This window comes from Triticum dicoccoides, chromosome 1A, assembly GCF_002162155.2.
Source record: "Triticum dicoccoides isolate Atlit2015 ecotype Zavitan chromosome 1A, WEW_v2.0, whole genome shotgun sequence".
In the NCBI taxonomy this organism is placed as follows: Eukaryota; Viridiplantae; Streptophyta; class Magnoliopsida; order Poales; family Poaceae; genus Triticum; species Triticum dicoccoides.
In genome coordinates, this window is record NC_041380.1 from 494,419,594 (window position 1) to 494,441,425 (window position 21,832).

The window sequence follows — 21,832 nt, forward strand, 5'->3', positions numbered from 1 at the left end:
GGTGGGACGAAAAAAACCTGGAAGCGAGACTACCAACTGCTCCATTAAAAGTAAAGATACGTTTTGTGGGGTGCACTTAGAGAAGATAATGTTTGCTTTTTTATAAGTAGTATAGATGTGAGAGGGTGAAGTGAAAATAAACCGATGAAGTGGGGGGGTGACGAAAAAAATCTACGACGGTTAACCTACGAAAAAACCCGGACGAAAATGGTGGGACGAAAAAAACCTGGAAGCAAGACTACCAACTGCTCCATTAAAAGTAAAGATACGTTTTGTGGGTGCATTTAGAGAAGATAATGTTTGCTTTTTTATAAGTAGTATAGATATAGATGAAACATTTTTTTTTTGCTTTGACGCAGAATTTGCGGTTGTTGTCCAGCGGTAGAACGACAAACGAGCATCGTGGGTCGCCGGCCCACGACGATGGTGGGCGCATGGGTCGGGTCTATAGCTGGCCAAATGGGCCGGGCCAAACAGGCCAGCCCGCAAGCACGCCGGCACGGCCCGTCATGGGCCAGGCACGGCACGGGCTAAACGGGCCGTGCCTGGCACGCGGCACGCCTTGGGCCGTGCCTGGGCCAGGAGCCTGGGCACGCGGGCTGGCACGGCACGGCCCGTTTAATTTTTTTATATATATTTCAGATTTTTTTTATAGATGTATACGTAAAATATAGCCCAATAGGTCTAAAAACCAGCCCAACAGGATGAAAATATGCAGCCCAGCGTGCTAAACGGGCCATCGGGCCGGCCCGTTTACTAATCAGGCCGTGCCTGGGCCAAGGAGCTGCGCCCGTGGGCCGGCACGGCACGGCCCGGCTATTAAACGTGCCACGGCGGGCCGTGCCGGGCCAGGCACGATTAGCACAGGCCGTGCCGTGCCGGGCCGGCCCGTCTGGCCAGGTATGGTCGGGTCTTCGGGCTTTCGAGGCTATCCAAGTCAGCTGGACGACTGGAAACCCAGCCAGCCTTTTGCAGTTTTGCTATGCCTGGCTCCTCCTATGTCGCTGCTGCGCCGAAACAGATCCAGAGAGAGGTGAGGGGGATGAGCTCGAGCTCGAGCTCGGTGGAGGGAGGAGATGGCCGGGAAGAGGAACCGCTCCAGCGGAGGAGAAGAGGTCGACGACGAGAGGAACCGCCCGGGGGAGGAGAAGAGCTCGAAGAAGAGGGGAACGCTTCCTCGCATGGTATGTATGGTTTTATTTCTGGTCAGTACTTTGTGTAGATCTAAATAGCAATACGCACTAGGCTGTGTTGATATTTGTCTAAAAATTATGCTTATTATTGGAGATTGTTTTGTTTATGTGTTGGAGTGTGCAGTGTCTGAAAAATGTACTGTTACGTGTTTAATTTTTTGCTTAGTTATTTATTCGATTGTAGTAATACACTAATACTGAAGTATTATTATAACTTAATGCACGGCACCTTAGCTAATACTGTAAAAAATTAATGGGATTGATCTCGCTGGATTAAGCCATGTTTGCCTCTAACCAATCCGTAGATGCAGACATCAGATAAGTGAATGATTGGCTGACATTTAGCTTCTCTCAAACTCTATAGACCCTTCATGTGTTCGTTTAATTCTAAAGTTGTAAAAGGGTGCTGAATTCATCCATGTTCCATTGCATCTATCTGGTTCGGAGAGGCCAAACATCTCGCCAAATCCTTCGTGTTGCCCTAGCTTGTTTGTTCAATCCTAAAATTTTAATGGGGTTGATATCACTGATTTCAGCCATGTTGCCTTGCCTCTAACCTATTGGGAGAGGCCGAACATCTGGTAAGCGAATGATTGGCCGACATGATCCTTCGCAATATGTTGTCAATATCAAGCAGTAATCGATATCAAATGGAAGTTGTTGCCGTCAGAAGCACTAGAGACCAGGTATCTTGGCCTGACCATGCAATGCTCGGTAAAATCTTCAGGTCGCATTAGTGCAACCCACTGAGAAGAAATTCGTGTTAGGAGACGGGCATAGCAAAGAAGCGGTGTTGGCACGAGCACTCAGAGGGATTTCCGTCTTGTGTACCAGAGGCAAACAATACTACTCCCTCCGTTCCTAAATATTTGTCTTTTTAGAGATTTCAAATGGACTACCACATACGGATGTATATAGACGTATTTTAGAGTGTAGATTCAGTCATTTTGCTCCGTATGTAGTCACTTGTTGAAATCTCTAGAAAGACAAATATTTAGAAACAGAGGGAGTAGATGACTAAGGCAAAGCTAGTATTCGATGTCACCGTGGAGGAGACGGCCGTTCACCGAGTGATGCGGCAGTTTGGCAGACACCAAGTGCTTCCTCCCCCACCAAGACATCCCATTCAACCTCACATTCACAAGTACTCCCTCCATTCCAAATTACTCGTTGCAGAAATGGATGTATCTAGAATTAAAATACATCTAGATACATCCATACCCGCGACAAGTAATTCGGAACGGAGGAAGTATGTGCATATCTAATTTGGCAACTAAATTTACTACAGTATCATATATTTACCCCGCCAGCAGATCCTATTCAACCTCACATCCAGAACTGCATGCATATATTTTTGTTGGAAGCTAAGCTTATTGTCATATGTTTTTCTCACTTATATTAAAAAAACATCATTTGTAGGTACGGCGGCAAGGGTGGAAATAAGACGGCACATAATTGGGAAACAAAATTGAGACCATTCGTTGAGCAGTGGAGAACAGCAAGCTTGGTTCACTGGCACGAGGAGGCGCTCTTCGACCGAGCTGCGCATGAGGCTCACCTACGGTGGTACCGGCCACAGATGAGATTGCGCTGCATACCAAGAGCTGACCCTGAGGACATGGAGACGGCTCACACTTCGGCTTCGGAGACGTACTAGAGTTCTTCAGTGACCAGCGTCATAGATCACTCGCTAAGCAATATGGTTACATCATTTATTCAGTTCATATTTCGGAACCATAAGAAGTGACCGATTTCTAACTGTTAGGAAATTTGCAGGCCCAGTTGATGCTGGAGGCTCAAGAGGAGACTGCCGTGATAATTAACCGAGTGACCATGGGGATCGAAATGACTCCGTCCGAGAATCTAGCAGCGTGGCAGCGTACTTAGAGCAAGCTGCGGAGGATCTTCGAGACTTTGAGGCATAGGGTGCATCTGACACCCTGTCTAGTCGCGAAGCACACACTCCCCCATGCCCCTCACACCGTGCTAGGCCGATGTTCCAGCCAACGGTCCGCCTGCTGCCTCCACCTTCCCCTATGCAGTCCGGTGGCTCCTCCTGGTACCACCAGCCTCACCCCCCTCCTGCTCAACTCTCAGTGATGGTGACAACAGGTATATATCAGTGCTAATATACTAATTACTGTTTTAGTGATCGTGATGTTGTAACTATGGTTTTCCTATGAAACCTGCATGACTCATATGCATGCTCTTTGCGGGTTCACCAGATACTCCACCACCGCCGGCCTCACAGGTCACCCTGGCCATGCCACCTCCGGCGCAATCCCATACCCGCAAGAGACATCGCCATCCTACTCGTAGTCGTAGAAGTGCTGCGCAGGGTTGTGGACAGCGAGGACAGGAGGACGAAACAGGTGCTTAGGACGAACAGACGGTTAGTGGTGTCCCACTATGTGATTTGACTTTCTTGACTTCATTATATCCATATATGTAGCACTATTCAACTTTGTGGTAAAAAGCACATATTCCTTTTAATAAAACTATAAAGACACATATTCAACTCTGCAGACATTATAGTAGCATGATGCATCCTTAGGCAGACTCCTTTGAGAAACAATACAATACTTCAAATAAACAGCAGAGCGATTCCTTTCGGATTTTTCTCTGATAAATGGCAAATATTATTACATTACCAGAAGTTCAAGAGAGAAATGAAAAATATCTTCAAAACAATTAACTTTGTTTAAACACACAAGGCATACTGCGGATATGCAGTGCCTTCAGCTCATTCAGTTTGTTCACTCTAGAAAACTTCATCTGCTTTAAATTTCGCCATCCCAAAGGTCCTCCAAGGTTTTGTAAACGCTTAGAGGGTGAACCGCAAATTCCCCTTTCATCAACCTTGCCTGCATTTTTCAAGTCAAACCAGATATCAGATGTGAATAATGAGAGTGTAAGGACTGGAGCTATCCAATGATATATTGCCGAGAAAAGAATGGTCTTGATCTTTGAAGTATTGTCGATTTTCAAGTTATGTTAGATAACAGAAGGAACAAGCGTTAAGACTTCAGACATGCCTGTTTGATTTCGGAGAACTTTGCCATTAAATCTTCAGGAATGGACCACTCAAATATGTCAAAGTTCTCCTTAATCCTTGCTTCATTGGTGCTTTTTGGAAGTACACTCTGACCCATTTGAAGACACCAGCGTAAGGCAACCTGAGCAGGCGTTTTCTGCAACTTCTCAGCAACAGAGATGACAATAGGATTGCTAAGGACGATAGCCCCACTGACCCCAGGTAGAGATGATCCAGGCGAACCTAATGGCGAAAATGCCTGCAAGTGACAGTTTATTTCAACACATGGAAGCGGCGCAGTACCGATTATCAACAAACCAAGATAGCAGCTTACAAAACTGAAAGAAATGCTACAGCATTAGACATATCAAGCTTACAGAAAGATGAACACCCCTCGAATGGCATAGTTTTTGGAGCTTGTCTTGCTGCCAAATCAGATGACATTCAACCTGGTTGACTGCTGGAGGCACACGTGCAATGGCAAGCAAATCCTCAATCTTCTTGCAAGAGAAGCTACTCACACCAATTGCTCGAGCTTTGCCAGAGTCGTATAGCTTCTCCATCGCTTCCCATGTAGCAGGAATATCAGGTGGGAGAATGTTTTCATGGCTCGGCGTAGTCCCTTTCTTTATACGGATTGGAGCATGAATCTGCAAAATAAGGTCATTTCAACAACCAAACGAGGTAATAAGTGGTGTGCAGTTAAAGCAGTTATGTTGTGCACAGTTATTAATGTACTCAGTTTAACACATTTGTATCTACAATTTTCTTTCATATATTCGCAAAAACAGATCAGTCTTGACTATATAATTTAGTGTCAGTTATTATCGTGAAAATCGAACTGTCTTCTCACATTTTTATTTTATTTTGCAATTAGAACTGTCTATGTAAGAGCTATGACTGCACAAATTAGAACCCCAATATGATAATCCTAGTGTGTTTTCCATTTTTGCTGTGCAACTAACACCTAACGACCATCCCTAAAAAAATACCGAAGGACCGTACACAAACATAATTAGCCCTGGACAAGAATATTGCCAAGCCATGCAGAGGTAATAAGAATTTGGATCAAGAAGAGGTTTTTGCTCCTTACCTTCTGGTATTCAATTAGCTATTGGTATATCTTAGTACATAAGTGTGAAAAGGAATAACTGAATGTACTATCAAGCATAGGAATTTACGAGGAACAGATCTAAGAAGTCAAGCTGCAAATCTTTAAGAGTAGTGTCAATTGCCTCTGGAACATCTTCAGGTGCATGATCACCAGACCTGCAAAATTAAGAATATTCCTGACAGGATGGAAATTATTTCACATGTTCCCTTAATTGAGGTTGGGGAATGAATCCTAACCATAGCTTAGAGGTGATAAACAAATCTTCACGCTTAACCACACCATCCTCAAATAGTTTCTTCAAAGCGAAACCAACCTACACAAATAGTATTTCATATTAGTAGAAATGTTTCCAAACCAAAATAATAATATTGAAACACTAGAAGGCTTCTTGGAATGTGTACTTGCTACTTCCAGTTTCATTGATCTACTTGCACACACCCCTAAAAAAAATACTACCTTGCACACCCTTTTTGTCATCGCATTGTTGTGTATGATTCTAAATTTCAGAGCTGAAGTATTTCCTTCTCACTTATCAATTATCATCAATACATTTCCGCAATATTGTTTTGAGAAAAAAAATATGCATTGAATTTTGGCATAATAACTGTATGCACATAATATATCAAAATTAAAAAACATACACCAACATTGTTTTGCGGAGCACTCCAATTTAAGTATTTAACCTGTTATTACACAAAAAAGAAAAGAAAAAAGGTTGCAGCATGCGCATTGAGCTATTGAAGGGACAAACATGTGATGTAACGGTCACGCTATGGTGCATGTAATTACTAATACCTGTTTCTCGTTGCGGTACACTGGAGCACAATCAATATGCCGATATCCAGCCTGCCGGAAAAGCATGGAACTTTTAGAAGGGAAAAAATAAGGGATAGAGATTGATATATATCTCAGGGCTCCGGAGCAGAAGCATGTGGAAAATTCAAAAGTCAACTTGAGGTAACTGAATGAACAGAGATTTCTACACAGGTCGCCAATTTTATCCACCATTAAAAGATCACCCTAATGGAGCTAACTTGATCCACAATTAAAACCTCATCCTAATGGATTCTACAGGCCCCAGGTAACACAAAGCTGAACCTAGCTTGATGGGGTGAGCACTTAATATCCAAGACCATCAAGAAGGGATTAAAGCGACAGGAAAAGACCTTGACAGCAGCGTAGATGGCGTCGCCGACAACATCAGGCTCTATCTGCCATGTGCCGAGGCCGACCGATGGCATCCTTGCGCCGGTGTTGAGGACGAAGGACCCGGCCATCTTTGCTCTTTGGGGCAAGATAGACGAGAGAGAGACTGTCAAAGAAGATGGGTACGGTGGGCTTGGGGTTGCTGCTGGGGTTATCTATTCGCTTTGCAATAAACTAGACATATCAATGTAACAGAGTGATCGACACACACATAATGTATGTCATCAGTGACAGGACTGTAAAGAGCTGATTGGACTGAGTACACTTTTCTAGAAGATGGGTCCTCTTCGCTGTTGTGGACAAGAATTTGACCAAAAGTGGATCGGTGCGGAACAAACGGTCATTAGCCAAATTAGGGACTGCAGCATATAGGCACAACTACGTACATCACAGGAATTTGATGGATGTAGCACGGCACAACACGGGGAGCAGCATCAACTCCTTGTGAAGGAACGGAAACTTTGTGCAGAATCTCTGCAGAATGATTTAACGGCGTTATCTGAAATGGACACGCCTCTTTTGGTTGTGCTTAGGACAGACAGACGGTTAGCACTATTCAACTTTGTGATAAAAAAGCACACCATACTTGTCTAGAAAGAATAACTAAAGGCACACACACACTATAGTAGCATGACAAAACCGAAATCAGATTTCTTTGAGAAATAGCACAAGACTTCAAATGAACAGCAGATCGGTTCCTTTCGGAAACTTCTCAGATCAGTGGCACAGATTATTAGTTTATCAGATGTTTTCTAGAAAGAAATGAAAAATATCTGTAAAGTAGTAACTAATTAACTTCATTCAACACACATGGCATACTGCATATATGCAGTGCCTTTCACTTGCTCATTCATTCACTCTCGAGAAGTTCATGTGCTTTGAATTTCTCCATCCCAAAGATCCTCCAAGGTTTTGTAAACGCTTAGAGGGTGGACTGCGAATTCTGCTTTCAGCAACCTTTCCTGCATTTTTCAGATCAAACCAGATGTCAGATGTGAAGAATGAAAGGGTAAGCACTCTGATGCTATCGAATGCTATATTGCCGGAAAAATAATGGTCTTGATCTCTGAAGGATTGCCTATTTCCATGTCCATATCGAGTTAGATAGCAGAAGTAACAAAAATGGACGAGAAGTCAATGCCATGAGACATGGGAAGAAACATGTGTTGAGGCTTCAAACATGCCTGTTTGATTTCGGAGAACTTGGCCATCAAATCTTCGGGAATGGACCAATCAAATATGTCATAGTTCTCCTTAATCATTGCTTCATCGATGCTTTTTGGAAGTACACTCTGGCCCATTTGAAGACCCCAGCGTAAGGTGACCTGTGCAGGCGTTTTCTGCAACTTCTCGGCAACAGAGATGACAATAGGATTGCTAAGGACACTAGTCCCACTGACCACAGATAGAGGTGATCCAGGCGAACCTAATGGTGAATATGCCTGCAACAACACAAGTGGCAGGTTATGACAGCATATGGGAGTAGCAGTACAGATTGTCAAAAAACCGAGTGTAGGGGCAGCTTTACAAGACTGAAAGAAATGCTACAGCATTAGAGATGACATATCAAAGCTTACAGAAAGATGAACACCCCTCGACTGGCATAGTTTGCGGAGCTTGTCTTGCTGCCAAATCGGATGACACTCAACCTGGTTGACCGCTGGAGGCACGCGTGCGACGGCAAGCAAGTCCTCCATCTTCTTGCAAGCAAAGTTACTCACACCAATTGCTCGAGCTTTGCCAGAGTCATATAGCTTCTCCATCGCTCCCCATGTAGCAGTGATATCCGGTGGAAGCAAATTTTCAGGGCTCAGTGTAGTTCCTTTTTTGATGCGGACTGGACCATGAATCTGTAAAGTAAGGTAATTTCAACAACCAAATCAGATAATAGGTAGCGTACACTAAAGGGACAGTTTTGTTGTGCTCACTGTTAAAAAAAAGTCAGCTATTAGTATAGAATGGGGACTGCTGCCAATTTATGCAAGAACTATGGCATAGATATCCAATCTGGTAATTCTAGTATGATTTCTTCTTTTGGATTGCAACTAATATGTAGTGACTATAGGCTAGCACTGTATAAGAATAGGGCCAAGCCATACGGAAAATAATTGGGAACTCATGATATTGTTTGCTCCTTCCATTTCAATGTTCAGTTAATTATAGGCACATCTACATATATACCAGTTAATTAAACGGATAATTGAGTTTAATACCAAGGATAGGAATTTACAAGGAACAAATCTAAGAAGCCAAGGTGCAAATCTTTAAGAGTAGTGTCAATTGCCTCCGGCACATCTTCAGGTGCATGATCACCAAACCTGGATAATTCAGAGGCAAGACGGGAATTATTTCACATGTTCCTTTAACCGAGGCTGGGAAATGAAGCCTAACCATAGCTTAGAGGTGACAAACAAGTCTTCACGCTCAATCACACCATCCTCAAACAATTTCTTTAAAGCCAAGCCAACCTACACAAGTAATTAATACTTCGATTTAGTTAGAAATATTTCCAAATCAAAATAATAACATTTGAACTCTAGAAGGCTTCTTGAAATGTGTGCTTGTTATTTCCACTTTCATTGATACTCCCTCCGGTCCTTTTTAGTCCGCATATAATTTTGTCCAAAGTCAAAGTATGTCTATTTTGACCAAATTTATAAAAATACGTATCAACATTCACAATGCCAAATCAACATTGCTAGATTCATTATGAAATGTAGTTTCATAGTATATATATTTGGTATTGTAGATGTTGATATTTTTTAATATAAATTTGGTCAAACTTTGTAAAGTTTGACTTGACGCAAATCTAATACGCGGAGTAAAAAGGACCGGAGGGAGCATATACTACTTTGCACACCCTTTTTGCCATCTCATTGTTTGTCCCTGCATCTAAATTTCAGAGCTGAAGTATTTCCTTCTCACTTGTCCCTTTTAAAAGCATGCTCTTCATGTCGTAGAATTCAAATATTTAGACCAACATGATATTCATGTGGGATTAAACAATCATGGACTAGTGAAACATACACGAACTATTGTTCTGCTGACTAATCAGTCCAAATGAAGTATTTAACCCGTTACAAAAAAAAGAAAAGAAGAAACGGGTTGCAGCATGCACATTGAGCTATTGAAGGGACATACATGCGACCGAATACTGTGGTGCAAGTATAATTACTAATACCTGTTTTTGTTGTTGTTGAGAGAACTAATTAATATACCTGTTTCTGATTGTGGTATGCTGGAGCACAATCGATATGCCGATATCCAGCCTGCCAGAAAAGCATGAAGCTTTCAGAAAGGAAAACAAGGGAAATATATCTGATATTATCTCAGAACTTCATAACACAAGCACGTGTTTGTTGAAGTGAGCAGGTAATACCCAAAGATTCACAAAACCATCAAGGATGATTAAAGCGACAGGAAATGACCTTGACAGCAGCGTAGATGGCGTCGCCGACAACATCAGGCTCTATCTGCCATGTGCCGAGGCCGATCGGTGGGATCCTTGCGCCGGTGTTCAGGATGAAGGACCGGCCATCTTTGGAGCAAGGCAGGAGAGGAAGACTATGGAAGATGATGGGTACGGTGGGCCTGGGTTTGGTTGTGGGGGTATACCTATTCGTTCTACAGCAACTACACATATATTGTATGCGACCCAGTGACCTGCTCACACTCCATTATCAGTGATAGTATATATAAGATTATAAAGGGTGACTGACCGACCGACCGACGGATGATTTTGTTTCCCTCTATTTGTTTTTTCCATTCACTGAAGCGTAGGGAGGGAGGGAGAACGTGAGTTGACTTGCCACGTTTGACCTGTCAATGTAAATAAAATGCAGAGCTATACGGGGAGCCAGTGGCCATATAATCACCAAATATCGTATTTATTGACAGCATTCTTTAGTACAATTACCAAAATAAAACCTGCTGAGACAAGTACAGTGATCACCAGTACATTTTACTTCATATTCACGATCAATTTTGAAAAGTTATATGATAGAGCTAAGTCGCCTTTTTGTTTAACAAGCGCTCATAATGAAGGGTTTCTCTCCTAATGGTAAGGGGTAGTGTAGCCATCAAGGTCAATGATGACATTGATTACTACTTCTAGACAAAGAAGGGCCTCCGACAGGGGGGCATTTTGCGTAATACTGTGGCGGATATTCTTGCAATCCTTGCTGAGCGTGCCAAGTCAAGGAATTAACTTTATTTAACACACAACCCTATCAAAAAAAAAACTTTATTTAACACACAAGGCATACTGCGGACATGCAGTGCCTTCACTACCTTCTTCAGTTTGTTCACTACAGAAGAAGTTCATGTCCTTTAAATTTCGCCATCCCAAAGGTCCTCCAAGGTTTTGTAAACGCTTAGAGGGTGAACTGCGAATTCTGCTTTCAGCAACCTTTCCTGCATTTTTTGCAGATCAAACCAGATATCAGATGCGAAGAATGAAAGGGCAAGCACTTTGAGCTATCGAATGATATATTGCCGATTCCATGTGCATATGGTTAGATAGTGGAAGTAACAAACATGGACGACAAGTCAATGACATGCGACATCGGAAGAAACATGTGTTGAGACTTGAGACATGCCTGCTTGATACCGGAGAGCTCCGCCATCAAATCTTTGGGAATGGACCAATCAAATATGTCAAAGTTCTCCTTAATCCTTGCTTCATTGGTGCTTTTTGGAAGTATACTCTGACCCATTTGAAGACCCCAGCGCAAGGCAACCTGCGCAGGCGTTTTCTGCAACTTCTCGGCGACAGAGATGACAATAGGGTTGCTAAGGACACTAATGATCCCAGGTAGAGGTGATCCAGGTGAACCTAATGGCGAAAATGCCTGCAACAACACCAGTGGCAGTTTTTCACAACATATGGGAGTGGTGCAGTACCGATTATCAGCAAACGGAGGTAGCAGAAGCTTACGAAACTGAAAGAAAATGCTACAGCACTGGAGATGACTTATCGAACTTACAGAAAGATGAACGCCCCTCGAATGGCATAGTTTACGGAGCTTGTCTTGCTGCCAAATCAGATGACACTCAACCTGGTTGACTGCTGGAGGCACGCGTGCGACGGCAAGCAAATCCTCCATCTTCTTGCTAGAAAAGTTACTCACACCAATTGCTCGAGCTTTGCCAGAGTCGTATAGCTTCTCCATCGCTCCCCATGTAGCAGGAATATCAGGTGGGAGAAAGGTTTCAAGGCTCGGCGTTGTTCCTTTCTTGATGCGGATTGGACCGTGAATCTGTAAATAAGGTCATTTCTGTTAGAAATTTAGGGTTTGCGGTCTACCCCCTATTCCTCTGCGCTTATCCGTGGTGCCGCTCACAATTCGCATATCTGAGGCTAGGGGGTAGGGACCTTCTTATACTGCCTTTCCAAAGAGTCCATCTCTTATACAAATAAGATTCCTAGTCTTTCCAACTAGTTTTCCGGATAGAGTCCAGATCAAATTACCAACCACGATCAAATTTGTCTGTTAACGGATTCTACCCGTTGTGTCCCTGGAGCACGCGCTTGTGAGCAACGCGCCATAACAGTGTAAATTCCTCTAATTACGTAGATCAACATTAGGGCTGTAATCTAACTGTACGATCTAGCTCCTTCCACAGTGTATCCGGGTAGTCTTTCCAATATAAATAGTATATTGTATTCCACTGATAATCGACCAGCTTCCTTAAGCATATATTGCTTAAGTACATTCCAACAAGTAACAACTCCATGCTAAACATGTAAAGCAATTCCATGTATAAATACATGTATAATTCCATACGAGGTATTCCGAATATTAACAATTCTAAGTAATTTGAATATAGTTGCAGGACACATAATTCCAACAATTTCAACAACCAGACGAGGTAATAGGTTGCGTGCAATTAAAGCAGTTCTATTGTGCACAGTTGTTCATCTACTCAGTTCAGCAGAGCTGTATTTGCAGGTTTCTTTCATATATTCTCAAATACAGAACAACCTTGAAAATATGTTTAGTGTCAGTTATTATAATGAAATTATAATTATCACCAATTTATACAGGACAAAGAAATTCTATATGATAATCCTAGTGTGTTTTCCATTTTTGTTCTGCAACTAATACCAAATGACCATCCCTAAAAAATACCTAATGAACATCCCTATGAAAATACCTAAGGACCATACACAAACATAATTATCTCTGGACAAGAATATTGCCAGCCCATGTAGAAATAGTATCAAGAAGAGGTTTTTGCTCCTTACCTTTTGGTATTCAGTTAGTTATAGGTATATCTCAGTACATAACTGTAAACAAACGAATAACTGAATATACTACCAAGCATAGAAATTTACGAGGAATAAGTCTAAGAAGTCAAGCTGCAAATCCTTAAGAGTAGTGCCAATTGCCTCTGGCACATCTTCAGGTGCATGATCACCAGACCTGCAAAATTAAGAATATTCTGACAAGATGGAAATTATTTCACATGTTCTCCTAACTGAAGCTGGGAAATGAATCCTAACCATAGCTTAGATGTGATAAACAAATCTTCACGCCTAACCACACCGTCCTCAAATAATTTCTTCAAAGCCAAGCCAACCTACACAGGCAATACTTCATATTAGTAGAAATATTCCCAAATCAAAATAATACTATTGCAACTCCAGGAGGCTTCTTGATATGTGTACATGTTTTTCAGTTTCATTGATCTACTACCTTGCACACCCCTTTTGCCATCTCATGTTTGTGTCTGATTCTAAATTTCAAAACTGCACTGAAGTGTTTCCTTCTCACTTATCAGTTATCATCAACATATTTTCCCAGTATTGTTTTGAGAAAAAAAATATGCGTTGAATTTCGGCACAGAAACTATATGCACATAATATATCAAAATTAAATGCTTTTTATATCATAAAATTCACATTTAGACCAATGTAATATTCATGTGGGATCAACCAATCATGGACTAGTTAAACACACACTAGTATTGTTTTGCTGAGAGTACTAATCAGTCCAATTCAAGTATTTAACGCGTTACTCGAAAAAGAAAAGAAAAATATTGCAAGTAATCACTAATACCTGTTTCTCATTGCGGTACACTGGAGCACAATCAATATGCCGATATCCAGCCTGCCGGAAAAGCATGGAACTTTTAGAAGGGAAAATAAGGGAAAGAATTATATCTCAGGGCTTCAGAACACATGCGTGCGCAAAATTCAGAAGTTAAGTTGAGTTCACCGAATGAACACAGATTTCCACTTAGGATACAATTCGATCCACAGTTAAAACTCATCCTAAGGATTCTATAGGCCCTACCCTACCTTGATGAAATGAGCAGGTAATTCGAGCTCACCTCCACATGCAGATATATCTTGGATTCACAAAACCATCAAGAAGGAATTAAAGGGACAGGAAAAGACCTTGACAGCGGCGTAGATGGCGTCGCCGACAACATCAGGCTCTATCTGCCATGTGCCGAGGCCAATCAATGGGATCCTTGCGCCAGTGTTCAGGACGAAGGACCCGGCCATGTTTGGAGCAAGAGGCTAGAAGAGAAAGACTATGGAAGAAGGGTACGGTGGGCTTGGGGTTGGTGGTGGGTGTATATCTATTCATTCTGCAGCAATTACACCTAATGTAGGCCATCTTTGGAGCAAGGTAGAGGAGAAAGACTATCAAAGAAGATGGGTACGGTGGGCTTGGGGTTGCTAGTGGAGGTATCTATTTGTTCTGCGGCAACTACACATAATGTATGAGACAGAGTGACCGACACACTCCACTATCACTTTATCAGTGATATAAGATTGTTAAAGAGCTAGACTTTTCTAGAAGATGGGCCCTCTTTGCTGTTGTGGACAAGAATGTGACCAAAAGTTTATCTGTGCAGAACAGATGAGGCGCAGGGGGGTAGCAAGGAAAACAAAGGAGGTGGAGAGACTGAGGCACGGAATTCCTCGGCGAGAAAAACGATCGTTGATTACGTTGCCGTTGTTTTTCAATGAACAAAACTAGGGCGCGTAAGTTTTTAGAAATGAGAAACTAAAGGCGCACATCATATATAGTAGTACTTGGTACATACACTCCAGGTGAACTTCAGAGCGGTTCTTTTCGGGGGGTTTTATCTGAACCCTACATTATCAGGTGTTCAAGAAATAAAGGAAAATTATCTCCATGACAATTAACTTTATTTAGTAAGCATGGAGTGTCTTTGGCTGGCTCATTCGGTTTGTTCGCTCCGGAGAAGTTCACAAGCTTCAGATTTCACCATCCCAAAAGTCCTCCAATGTTTTGTAACCGCTCAGAGGGTGAACTGCAAACTCCGCCTTCACCAACCTTACCTGCATTTTTTTCCAAATCAAACAAAATGTCGAATGAGTTTCTCCAGTGATATGGGAGTATATCTCTGAGAAAAGAATGGTCTGGTCTTTGGAGGATTCTCCATTGCCATGTGCATATCGTTACACTACAAGATTCAGGACTTTGGGAGAACCATGTGCTGAGACTTGAGACATGCCTGTTTGATGTCGGAGAATTTTGCCATCAGATCTTCAGGAATGGACCAATCAAATATGTCAAAGTTCTCCTTGATCCTTCCTTCGTTGCCGCTTCTTGGTAGTACACTCTGACCCATCTGAAGACCCCAGCGTAACGCGACCTGCGCAGGCGTTTTCTGCAGCTTCTCGGCAACAGCCACGACAATAGTGTTGCTAAGGACACTAGCCTCACCTAATGGTGAATGTGCCTGCAACAAAACAAGTGGCAGTTTATGACAAGAAATATTTGCATTGCTGCTTATTAGCAAGCTAAGGTAGTAGCTTACTGAAACTGAAAGAATGCTAGTATAATATATGTAATGAGCTTACAGAAAGATGAACACCCCTTGACTGGCATAGTTCACGGAGCTTGTCTTGCTGCCAGATCAGGTGGCACTCAACCTGGTTGACTGCTGGAGGCACGCGTGCAAAGGCGAGCAAGTCCTCCATCTTCTTGCAAGTAAAGTTACTCACACCGATTGCTCGAGCTTTGCCAGAATCGTATAGCTTCTCCATCGCTCCCCATGTAGCAGGGATGTCAGTTGGGATCAAATTTTCAGGGCTGTGCGTGGTTCCTTTCTTGATACGGATTGGACCATGGATCTGTAATATAAGGTCATTTCAACAACCAAATAGACACATGTCAGTATAAAGCGGTTAAATGTACATACAAATAACTGACTGTACTATGAAGCATGGGAATTTACGAGGAACAAATCTAGGTAGTCAAGCTGCAAATCTTTCAGAGTAGTGTCAATTGCCTCTGGCACATCTTCCGGTGCATGATTACCGGACCTGCAAAATTAAGAACATTCCTGACAAGACAGAAATTGTTTCACCTGTTGCTTTAACTGAGGCTGGGAAATGAAAACTAACCATAGCTTAGAGGTGATAAACAATTCTTCACGCTTAACCACACCATCCTCAAATAATTTCTTCAAAGCCAAGCCGACCTACGAAAGGTCATTCGGTTTAGTGACCTACAAAATGATAATATCGCAAAACTAGAAAACTTCCTCAAGTGTTTTCTTGTTTTCCAGTTTCATTGATGTAGTGTGTGTCAGCAGACACAGGACACGGACACACCCTTTTTGCCATCTTATTGCTGGTGCCTGATTCTATGTTTCAGAACTCAAGTATTTCCTTCTCATATGAAGGTATATTTCCTTCAAAATTACTATTAGAAAAATGTGCACTAAATTTCAGCACAAAAACTACAGACCTATCAGATATGCGTATAACGTACCGAAATTAAAAGGATATGCTTTCCGTATGATAAAATCCAAAGAGAGAAGTGCATATTTCAACCCTCAACTTTTGCCCTAGTCTAATTTACAAACCCGAACTCTAATACCATCTAAATTACAACCCCCAACTCTCAAAACCGGTCAGGATTCAACCCTCCCCTCTCTGTTGACCGGTTTTGACCAGTCAACAGGTCCAGTCAGCATGCCACATCAGCAAAAAAAATGCAAAATTTCCAAGGAAACAACCTGTAAAATCGAAGAAAATCCAGGAAAAGAAATAAGAAATCCAATTTCCGAAAAACACGGAAAATAAAAAAAAACGAATTTCCAAAAAAATCCAGAAACTCAAATTCCAGAAAAAAAAATCATTTTTTATTTTCCCTAGCTTTTTTCGGAATTTTGCCTTTTTATATTTTTCCCTAATCTTATAGATTTTTATTTACTTTTTCTTGAAATTTTGAAAAAAAAAATCTGACGTGGCATGCTGATTGGACTCGTTGACTAGTCAAAACTGGTCACCCCAGGTCAAAACCGGTCAACAGGGTGGGGAGGGTTGAATCCTGGCCGATTTTGAGACTTGGGGGTTGTAATTTAGACGGTATTAAAGTTCAGGGTTGTAAATTAGACTAGGGCAAGAGTTCAGGGTTGAAATATGCACTTCTCTCAAATCCAAACATCTAGAATGATACAATATTGTGGGATCACACATTCATCGACATGACACTTAGGGTGTGTCTGATTGGTATACTAAGTCTCCACACTTTACCACTCTCCAAGTTAGGCAAGTTTGACTGAGTTAGGCCCCGGTTTGGTTTGCAGCCACACTTAGGGCAAGATTCCTTTCATGCAAACTAGACCCCACATGTCAGAAAAGTATTTTTTTTTTCGAAAAGGAGGGTTACTCCCGGCCTCTGCAACATGTCAGAAAAGTGTGGCAAACTGTGGTGCCAATTTTGTGGCAAAAAGTGTGGCAAATGGTGGCAAACTTAGTATATGAACCATCCCTAAGAAAAACTTAGTATATGAACCAAACATGCGCTTAAGCATACGCCGACCATTTTGTCATAAGAGTATTGATCAGAGAGGCAGAAGCAAGCCACATTTTCGGGACAAACATGGGAGGAAAAGCTATATATGGTGCAAGTAATTACAAGTACCTCTTTCTCATTGCTGTATGCTGGAGCACAATCAATATGCCGATATCCAGCCTGCCAGAAAAAAACATGAAACTCATAAAAGGGATGTAGTTTGATAGCATATCTGAACTGAGCGCGGTAAAGCAACAACCCATACAGGTATACATGTCCAAGATTCAGAAAACCATGAGGAAGGAATCAAGGCAGAGCTAGAGCAAGGAGAAAAGACCTTGACAGCGGCGTAGATGGTGTCGCCGACAACCTCAGGTTTTATCTGCCATGTCCCAAGGCCAACCGATGGGATCCCTGCGCCTGTGTTCAGGACGAATGATCCAGCCATTTTTGGTCAAGAAAACTCAGCTAGGACTGGAGTAATATAAACTAGCAGGGAGTGAGACTACCAATTCAAGCACGTAAGGATGGTGGGTGGAAGGTTCAGCGGGGTTGGGGGTAGGGTTTGGGCAATAATTTATACATAATGAACGACACGTACTTACTGTTAGTGAATGGGAGCATGGCAGCTGCGATTTCTAGAAGATGTGTCATCTGTTCCTGCTGTGAAGTGAACAGACAAAGCTGTGGCAGGATTATTTTGCACAACGTAGGCATCACTTGCACAGTGTCTCGACCTATTCAGGCTGCAAGAAATGGTTCATCTTCGAGCACGTCGTGCCTTCTTTTTGCTAGATGAATAGAAGGCTCTCCTGAAAAAAGAAAAGAGCTGGCTTAGAGCTCCCCTCTTGACTTGCTTGGCCAGTTGGCCTCTTTGATGTAAGTAGAGTTGCTGGATCCATGTGGCCGGACCCCGGAGAGCCCGCTTCTCCGGGACGTCGGCGCTGCCGTGCTCACCGTAGGCGCCGGCATGATGGTGCTCGGCTTCTGGGAGGAGGTCCGCAACGGCGGACCGAGTAATCTCTGCTCACCATCTAAATAATACGCACGCTTTTCTTGTTTTTTGTTTTTTTCTCTTTCGGATTGATGATTGTTTTGATTTGCGCGGAAAAAATCCGGAGGAAATTCTATAGATCAACAAGAAAATTTATTTATTTGAACTTTATCATGCAAATTATTAATGAGAAGTTGGTTGGTATCTCGCAATCTGCCTGTCTTTTGCTCTGCATTTTCAGAAACTCTGCAGGAAGCTGGTGCACATAAGTGACGGGCAGGTATATTTCCTTATGTGGCCTTTGTTCAGGACGATGGCGTGGTTAATTCAATGACAAGACATGGAGACTATAGGTAAGCCTCTCTTTTTCCCCATCTTTGGTAACTTCTTAATTAATAATTAGTCTAACAATGAGCTGACTACATCTTCATCTTTTCACCATCATCTCTAGAGAGCTTCTCAAAGGTCCACAGTATTACGCCGGGCTTTAGATTTCGCTGCTGTAATCTTTTGGAGGACTTCTCCCGTTTCCATCGCCGTGATTTGCAATTTGTGCGCGGGTGATGGTACCAAGTTCTTTCTCATGCAGTTAAATTTTTGTCCGGTGCTACATTCTCCTTAATTTGATTGTTCAAGGGAAGGTTTCAGAAAACAGCATAACTATGTATGCTACTTCTTTTAGGTGTGGCTGACATAGCCGGGAGGCGATTCGGCTGCGCGAAGCTCCCTTACAATACCGACAAATCCTACACCGGAACCACCGCAATGTTCTTCGCCGGCTTCGTGTCATCGGTCCTGTAAGCAAAAGAGCAATGAAGTCCCAGGTCATCTTTTGTTTTGTTGTCTGTAACTGTATGACTGAAACTAGAACTGGATGTGGTGTACCTGCAGCTTCATGTGCTACTTCGACCTTTTCGGGTTCGTCGAGCAGAGCTGGACCATGGCCGTTGGCTTCGGCATCACGTCGCTTGCCGCGGCGACCGTCGAGTCACTCCCCGTCAGCACGCGCTTGGACGATAACCTGACGGTTCCGCTCGCCTCTACGCTCGTCGGCGGCCTGGTTTTCTACTATGTTTGTGGTGGTGGTGGTGCCGGAAGCGACGACTGGAGCACCATCTCGGCAAGTGCTGCGGTGGCCTTTGCAGGCAGTATCTAGCACAGTGAGGGGACATTGCAGTAAATTAGAAGGCCTTGTTGGTGGTGACACTGCAATGAACTGTTCTATCTGCTTTTTTTCACAATGACTTTGGATTGACTAATGCATCAAAACAAAAATGACAGAGCAGGACAAAGCTATTTGTATTTTACAACTTCCAGGGAGGATTCTGAACTCAAATCACTCATGCAAATTGCTCTACATACCAGCAGCAGCGAAGCTCGAGCTCCTTCGACTGCTGATTATTACTACCGCATTATTCTGTTGCCATGGCAGCACTTGGCAGCCTCCGCTCAAGGAACAGTGACTGTTCTGTTCAGACTATATTTCACCATCCCAGATCTCTTCTTCGGATTTGAACAGGCCTTCCGGGTGAGTCCAGAATTTCCCGCGGATCAGCCTTGTTTGTTCGATTTCAGAGAAGCCGGCGAACAGGTCGCTCGGAATGGACCAGTCGAAGACGTCGAAGTTGGCCTTGATCCTCTCCTCGTGGGTGCTCTTGGGCAGCACGCTGTGCCCCGACTGGATCCCCCACCGCAGCGCCACCTGCGCCGGCGTCTTCCCCAGCTTCTCCGCCGTCGACACCACCACCGGGTGCTCCAGCACGGTGAATGCTTTGAACGTCCCCGGCGAGCCCAGCGGCGAGTAGGCCTGCATACGCATGAACTGTTGAACACACCGGGAAGCTACAGTAACAATGGCGTGTTTCTATACGAGAGACATTAACGTACGGAGAAGTGTATCCCTTTGGACGCGCAGAGGTCCCGGAGCTTGGCCTGCTGCCAGACGGGGTGGCACTCCACCTGGTTGGCCGCCGGCGGCACGCGCGCGACGGCGAGCAGATCCTCCAGCTTCTTGCACGAGAAGTTGCTGACCCCGATGGCGCGGGCCTTGCCGGAGTCGTAGACGCCCTCCATCGCCGCCCACGTCGCCGGTATGTCGGCCGGGATCACGTTCTCCGGGCTGAAGCCGGCGCCCTTCTTCATCCGGATCGGCCAGTGTACCTGACGAGAACGAAGAATGCATCTCAGGAATCAAAATCAAGATACCGGGTGGAAGAAACTGCAGCAATGCAGTCAGTCAGATGGCGCGCGGGCTCACGAGGTAAAGGTCCACGTAGTCGGTCTGCAGGTCCTGGAGCGTGCCGTCCAGCGCCACCGGCACGTCCTCCGGCGCGTGGTTAGTGCACCTCGAAACATTCAGATCAAGATTTTCGCTCGTTAACTTCTCAGTTTTTCGCAATTGGAGTGTCTGAATGGGCAATGTTCAGATGATGGGAGGATGGGAAGACAAACACTGCAAAGGCTCACCATAGCTTGGAGGTGATGAAGAGATCTTGCCGGCTGGTTATGCCCTCGTCGAACACCTTCTTGAGGGCGAATCCGATCTGCAGTGGCGTAGAGGTTGTCTAGTGTCCTGCCTTTTGATGCAAATTAACATCGTTAATTTGAGAGAGGGACGATCTGGTTACCTCTTTCTCGTTGCCGTAGACCTGAGCACAGTCGATGTGCCGGTAACCAGCCTGCATTATTACGCAGAGTAAGATTCAGACAGCGCGAAGGAGCATCGGTTTGCAGCGACGACGTACGCACGCACCTTGACGGCGGCGTAGACGGCGTCGCCGACAACGCCGGGCTCGGACTGCCAGGTGCCGAGCCCGACCGACGGGATCTTGGCGCCGGTGCTGAGGACGAAGTGGCTGGCCATGCCTTCAGCGCTCGTACGTAGCTAGCGTGCGCAGAGTGTGTTCGCACTTGCAAGTGGGAACCGAGTGGAAGATGCGCGCGGAGACGAGAGACGGCGACCGACTGCTCGATCGCACTCGCACGGGCCAACTTGTAGAGGCACTGCGGGCCGGCAATGAAGTTTGCGTCGCTGTTACCGGTGAGGCAGTGATGTCGATGCGGCAGCGACCGTGCAATTGCACGTGCCAGTGGGGCTGGAGGACACAGACACGCCAAACGTGGTGCTGTCGTGTCTTTACCTTCTGACGGCCAAGAGCACAAGACTACGCCGACACCCTAACGATTTGCTCGTGGCGGAAAGCAATGCCCCTAAGAGCATCTACCGCCGGAGTTGGCAAACACGGCCATATACATCTATACGTGTCCGCAAACAGTGTTAGATGACCCCTCGTTTACCATGTCGCTCAATCACACATCTCAAATGTGTACCCTCAAATTCATGCAAATCATGCACATCGATCGTACGATCCTCAAATTCATGCAAGTCATGCACATCGATTATACGACACAAATTCATCATAATTCAACGTTCTGAAACAAAAACAACAAAGCAAAACAAATCATATCTCAACAATCTGGACACGCCAACATAAAACAAAG

At 43.9% G+C, this 21,832-nt stretch overlaps 5 protein-coding genes, 1 long non-coding RNA gene and 1 pseudogene across 8 annotated transcripts; 2 read left to right on the forward strand and 5 right to left on the reverse strand.

The window, feature by feature from the left end:
* Positions 1 to 962: 962 nt before the first annotated feature.
* LOC119282070 lies at positions 963 to 10,569 on the forward strand. 3 transcript variants are annotated; one of them, XR_005138625.1, is made up of 4 exons: positions 963 to 1,184; positions 2,613 to 3,305; positions 3,419 to 3,585; positions 9,920 to 10,569. It is a non-coding gene; the product is annotated as an uncharacterized LOC119282070 (long non-coding RNA). The 3 variants fall into 3 exon arrangements; XR_005138624.1 differs by lacking the exon at positions 9,920 to 10,569 and having other exon boundaries at positions 2,613 to 2,895; positions 2,970 to 3,305; positions 3,419 to 5,081; XR_005138623.1 differs by lacking the exon at positions 9,920 to 10,569 and having other exon boundaries at positions 3,419 to 5,081.
* LOC119282022 (NADPH-dependent aldo-keto reductase, chloroplastic-like) lies at positions 3,729 to 6,640 on the reverse strand. Its single transcript, XM_037562393.1, has 7 exons — positions 6,508 to 6,640; positions 6,137 to 6,187; positions 5,578 to 5,654; positions 5,409 to 5,496; positions 4,605 to 4,877; positions 4,229 to 4,486; positions 3,729 to 4,057 (listed from the first exon to the last, which is right to left on the reverse strand). Exons 1-7 carry the CDS (start codon positions 6,616 to 6,618, stop codon positions 3,974 to 3,976), a joined length of 942 nt encoding a protein of 313 aa, XP_037418290.1. The 5' UTR covers positions 6,619 to 6,640; the 3' UTR covers positions 3,729 to 3,973.
* LOC119282058 (NADPH-dependent aldo-keto reductase, chloroplastic-like) lies at positions 7,179 to 9,954 on the reverse strand. Its single transcript, XM_037562414.1, has 6 exons — positions 9,766 to 9,954; positions 8,939 to 9,015; positions 8,778 to 8,865; positions 8,125 to 8,397; positions 7,732 to 7,989; positions 7,179 to 7,509 (listed from the first exon to the last, which is right to left on the reverse strand). Exons 1-6 carry the CDS (start codon positions 9,829 to 9,831, stop codon positions 7,417 to 7,419), a joined length of 855 nt encoding a protein of 284 aa, XP_037418311.1. The 5' UTR covers positions 9,832 to 9,954; the 3' UTR covers positions 7,179 to 7,416.
* Positions 10,570 to 10,713: 144 nt separating the features above from the next.
* LOC119282034 (NADPH-dependent aldo-keto reductase, chloroplastic-like) lies at positions 10,714 to 14,206 on the reverse strand. Its single transcript, XM_037562402.1, has 7 exons — positions 13,950 to 14,206; positions 13,609 to 13,659; positions 13,053 to 13,129; positions 12,885 to 12,972; positions 11,533 to 11,805; positions 11,146 to 11,397; positions 10,714 to 10,960 (listed from the first exon to the last, which is right to left on the reverse strand). The coding sequence occupies exons 1-7, from the start codon at positions 14,058 to 14,060 to the stop codon at positions 10,877 to 10,879; spliced, it is 936 nt and encodes a 311-aa protein (XP_037418299.1). The 5' UTR covers positions 14,061 to 14,206; the 3' UTR covers positions 10,714 to 10,876.
* Positions 14,207 to 14,558: 352 nt separating this feature from the next.
* Positions 14,559 to 17,857, reverse strand: LOC119282046 (NADPH-dependent aldo-keto reductase, chloroplastic-like). The gene is made up of 7 exons (XM_037562410.1): positions 17,675 to 17,857; positions 17,467 to 17,517; positions 15,939 to 16,015; positions 15,770 to 15,857; positions 15,393 to 15,665; positions 15,044 to 15,271; positions 14,559 to 14,867 (listed from the first exon to the last, which is right to left on the reverse strand). The coding sequence occupies exons 1-7, from the start codon at positions 17,783 to 17,785 to the stop codon at positions 14,784 to 14,786; spliced, it is 912 nt and encodes a 303-aa protein (XP_037418307.1). The 5' UTR covers positions 17,786 to 17,857; the 3' UTR covers positions 14,559 to 14,783.
* Positions 17,858 to 18,307: 450 nt separating this feature from the next.
* Positions 18,308 to 19,525, forward strand: LOC119353959 (annotated as a pseudogene).
* Positions 19,526 to 19,545: 20 nt separating this feature from the next.
* LOC119282085 (aldo-keto reductase family 4 member C10-like) lies at positions 19,546 to 21,320 on the reverse strand. The gene is made up of 6 exons (XM_037562432.1): positions 21,084 to 21,320; positions 20,959 to 21,009; positions 20,798 to 20,874; positions 20,589 to 20,676; positions 20,219 to 20,491; positions 19,546 to 20,138 (listed from the first exon to the last, which is right to left on the reverse strand). Exons 1-6 carry the CDS (start codon positions 21,192 to 21,194, stop codon positions 19,809 to 19,811), a joined length of 930 nt encoding a protein of 309 aa, XP_037418329.1. The 5' UTR covers positions 21,195 to 21,320; the 3' UTR covers positions 19,546 to 19,808.
* Positions 21,321 to 21,832: the final 512 nt, after the last annotated feature.

Excerpts from the sequence above, each read along its gene's own strand:
- LOC119282046 (XM_037562410.1), bottom strand. The coding sequence starts at position 17,785 with ATGGCTGGATCATTCGTCCTGAACACAGGCGCAGGGATCCCATCGGTT. Across the intron at positions 17,518-17,674 it reads CCATCTACGCCGCTGTCAAG|GCTGGATATCGGCATATTGA; the intron begins GTCTTTTCTCCT and ends TTTTTCTGGCAG. Across the intron at positions 14,868-15,043 it reads AATTCTCCGACATCAAACAG|GTAAGGTTGGTGAAGGCGGA; the intron begins GCATGTCTCAAG and ends AAAAAAATGCAG.
- LOC119282022 (XM_037562393.1), bottom strand. The coding sequence starts at position 6,618 with ATGGCCGGGTCCTTCGTCCTCAACACCGGCGCAAGGATGCCATCGGTC. Across the intron at positions 4,878-5,408 it reads ACTTCTTAGATCTGTTCCTC|ATTCATGCTCCAATCCGTAT; the intron begins GTAAATTCCTAT and ends CTTATTTTGCAG. Across the intron at positions 4,487-4,604 it reads CGAGGGGTGTTCATCTTTCT|GCATTTTCGCCATTAGGTTC; the intron begins GTAAGCTTGATA and ends TGTCACTTGCAG.
- LOC119282085 (XM_037562432.1), bottom strand. The coding sequence starts at position 21,194 with ATGGCCAGCCACTTCGTCCTCAGCACCGGCGCCAAGATCCCGTCGGTC. Across the intron at positions 21,010-21,083 it reads CCGTCTACGCCGCCGTCAAG|GCTGGTTACCGGCACATCGA; the intron begins GTGCGTGCGTAC and ends GTAATAATGCAG. Across the intron at positions 20,492-20,588 it reads ACTACGTGGACCTTTACCTC|GTACACTGGCCGATCCGGAT; the intron begins GTGAGCCCGCGC and ends CGTTCTCGTCAG.
- LOC119282034 (XM_037562402.1), bottom strand. The coding sequence starts at position 14,060 with ATGGCCGGGTCCTTCGTCCTGAACACTGGCGCAAGGATCCCATTGATT. Across the intron at positions 13,660-13,949 it reads CCATCTACGCCGCTGTCAAG|GCTGGATATCGGCATATTGA; the intron begins GTCTTTTCCTGT and ends CTTTTCCGGCAG. Across the intron at positions 13,130-13,608 it reads TGTACCGCAATGAGAAACAG|GTTGGCTTGGCTTTGAAGAA; the intron begins GTATTAGTGATT and ends TTGCCTGTGTAG.
- LOC119282058 (XM_037562414.1), bottom strand. The coding sequence starts at position 9,831 with ATGCTTTTCTGGCAGGCTGGATATCGGCATATCGATTGTGCTCCAGCA. Across the intron at positions 8,866-8,938 it reads TTTGTCACCTCTAAGCTATG|GTTTGGTGATCATGCACCTG; the intron begins GTTAGGCTTCAT and ends TGAATTATCCAG. Across the intron at positions 8,398-8,777 it reads GCTTCTTAGATTTGTTCCTT|ATTCATGGTCCAGTCCGCAT; the intron begins GTAAATTCCTAT and ends CTTACTTTACAG.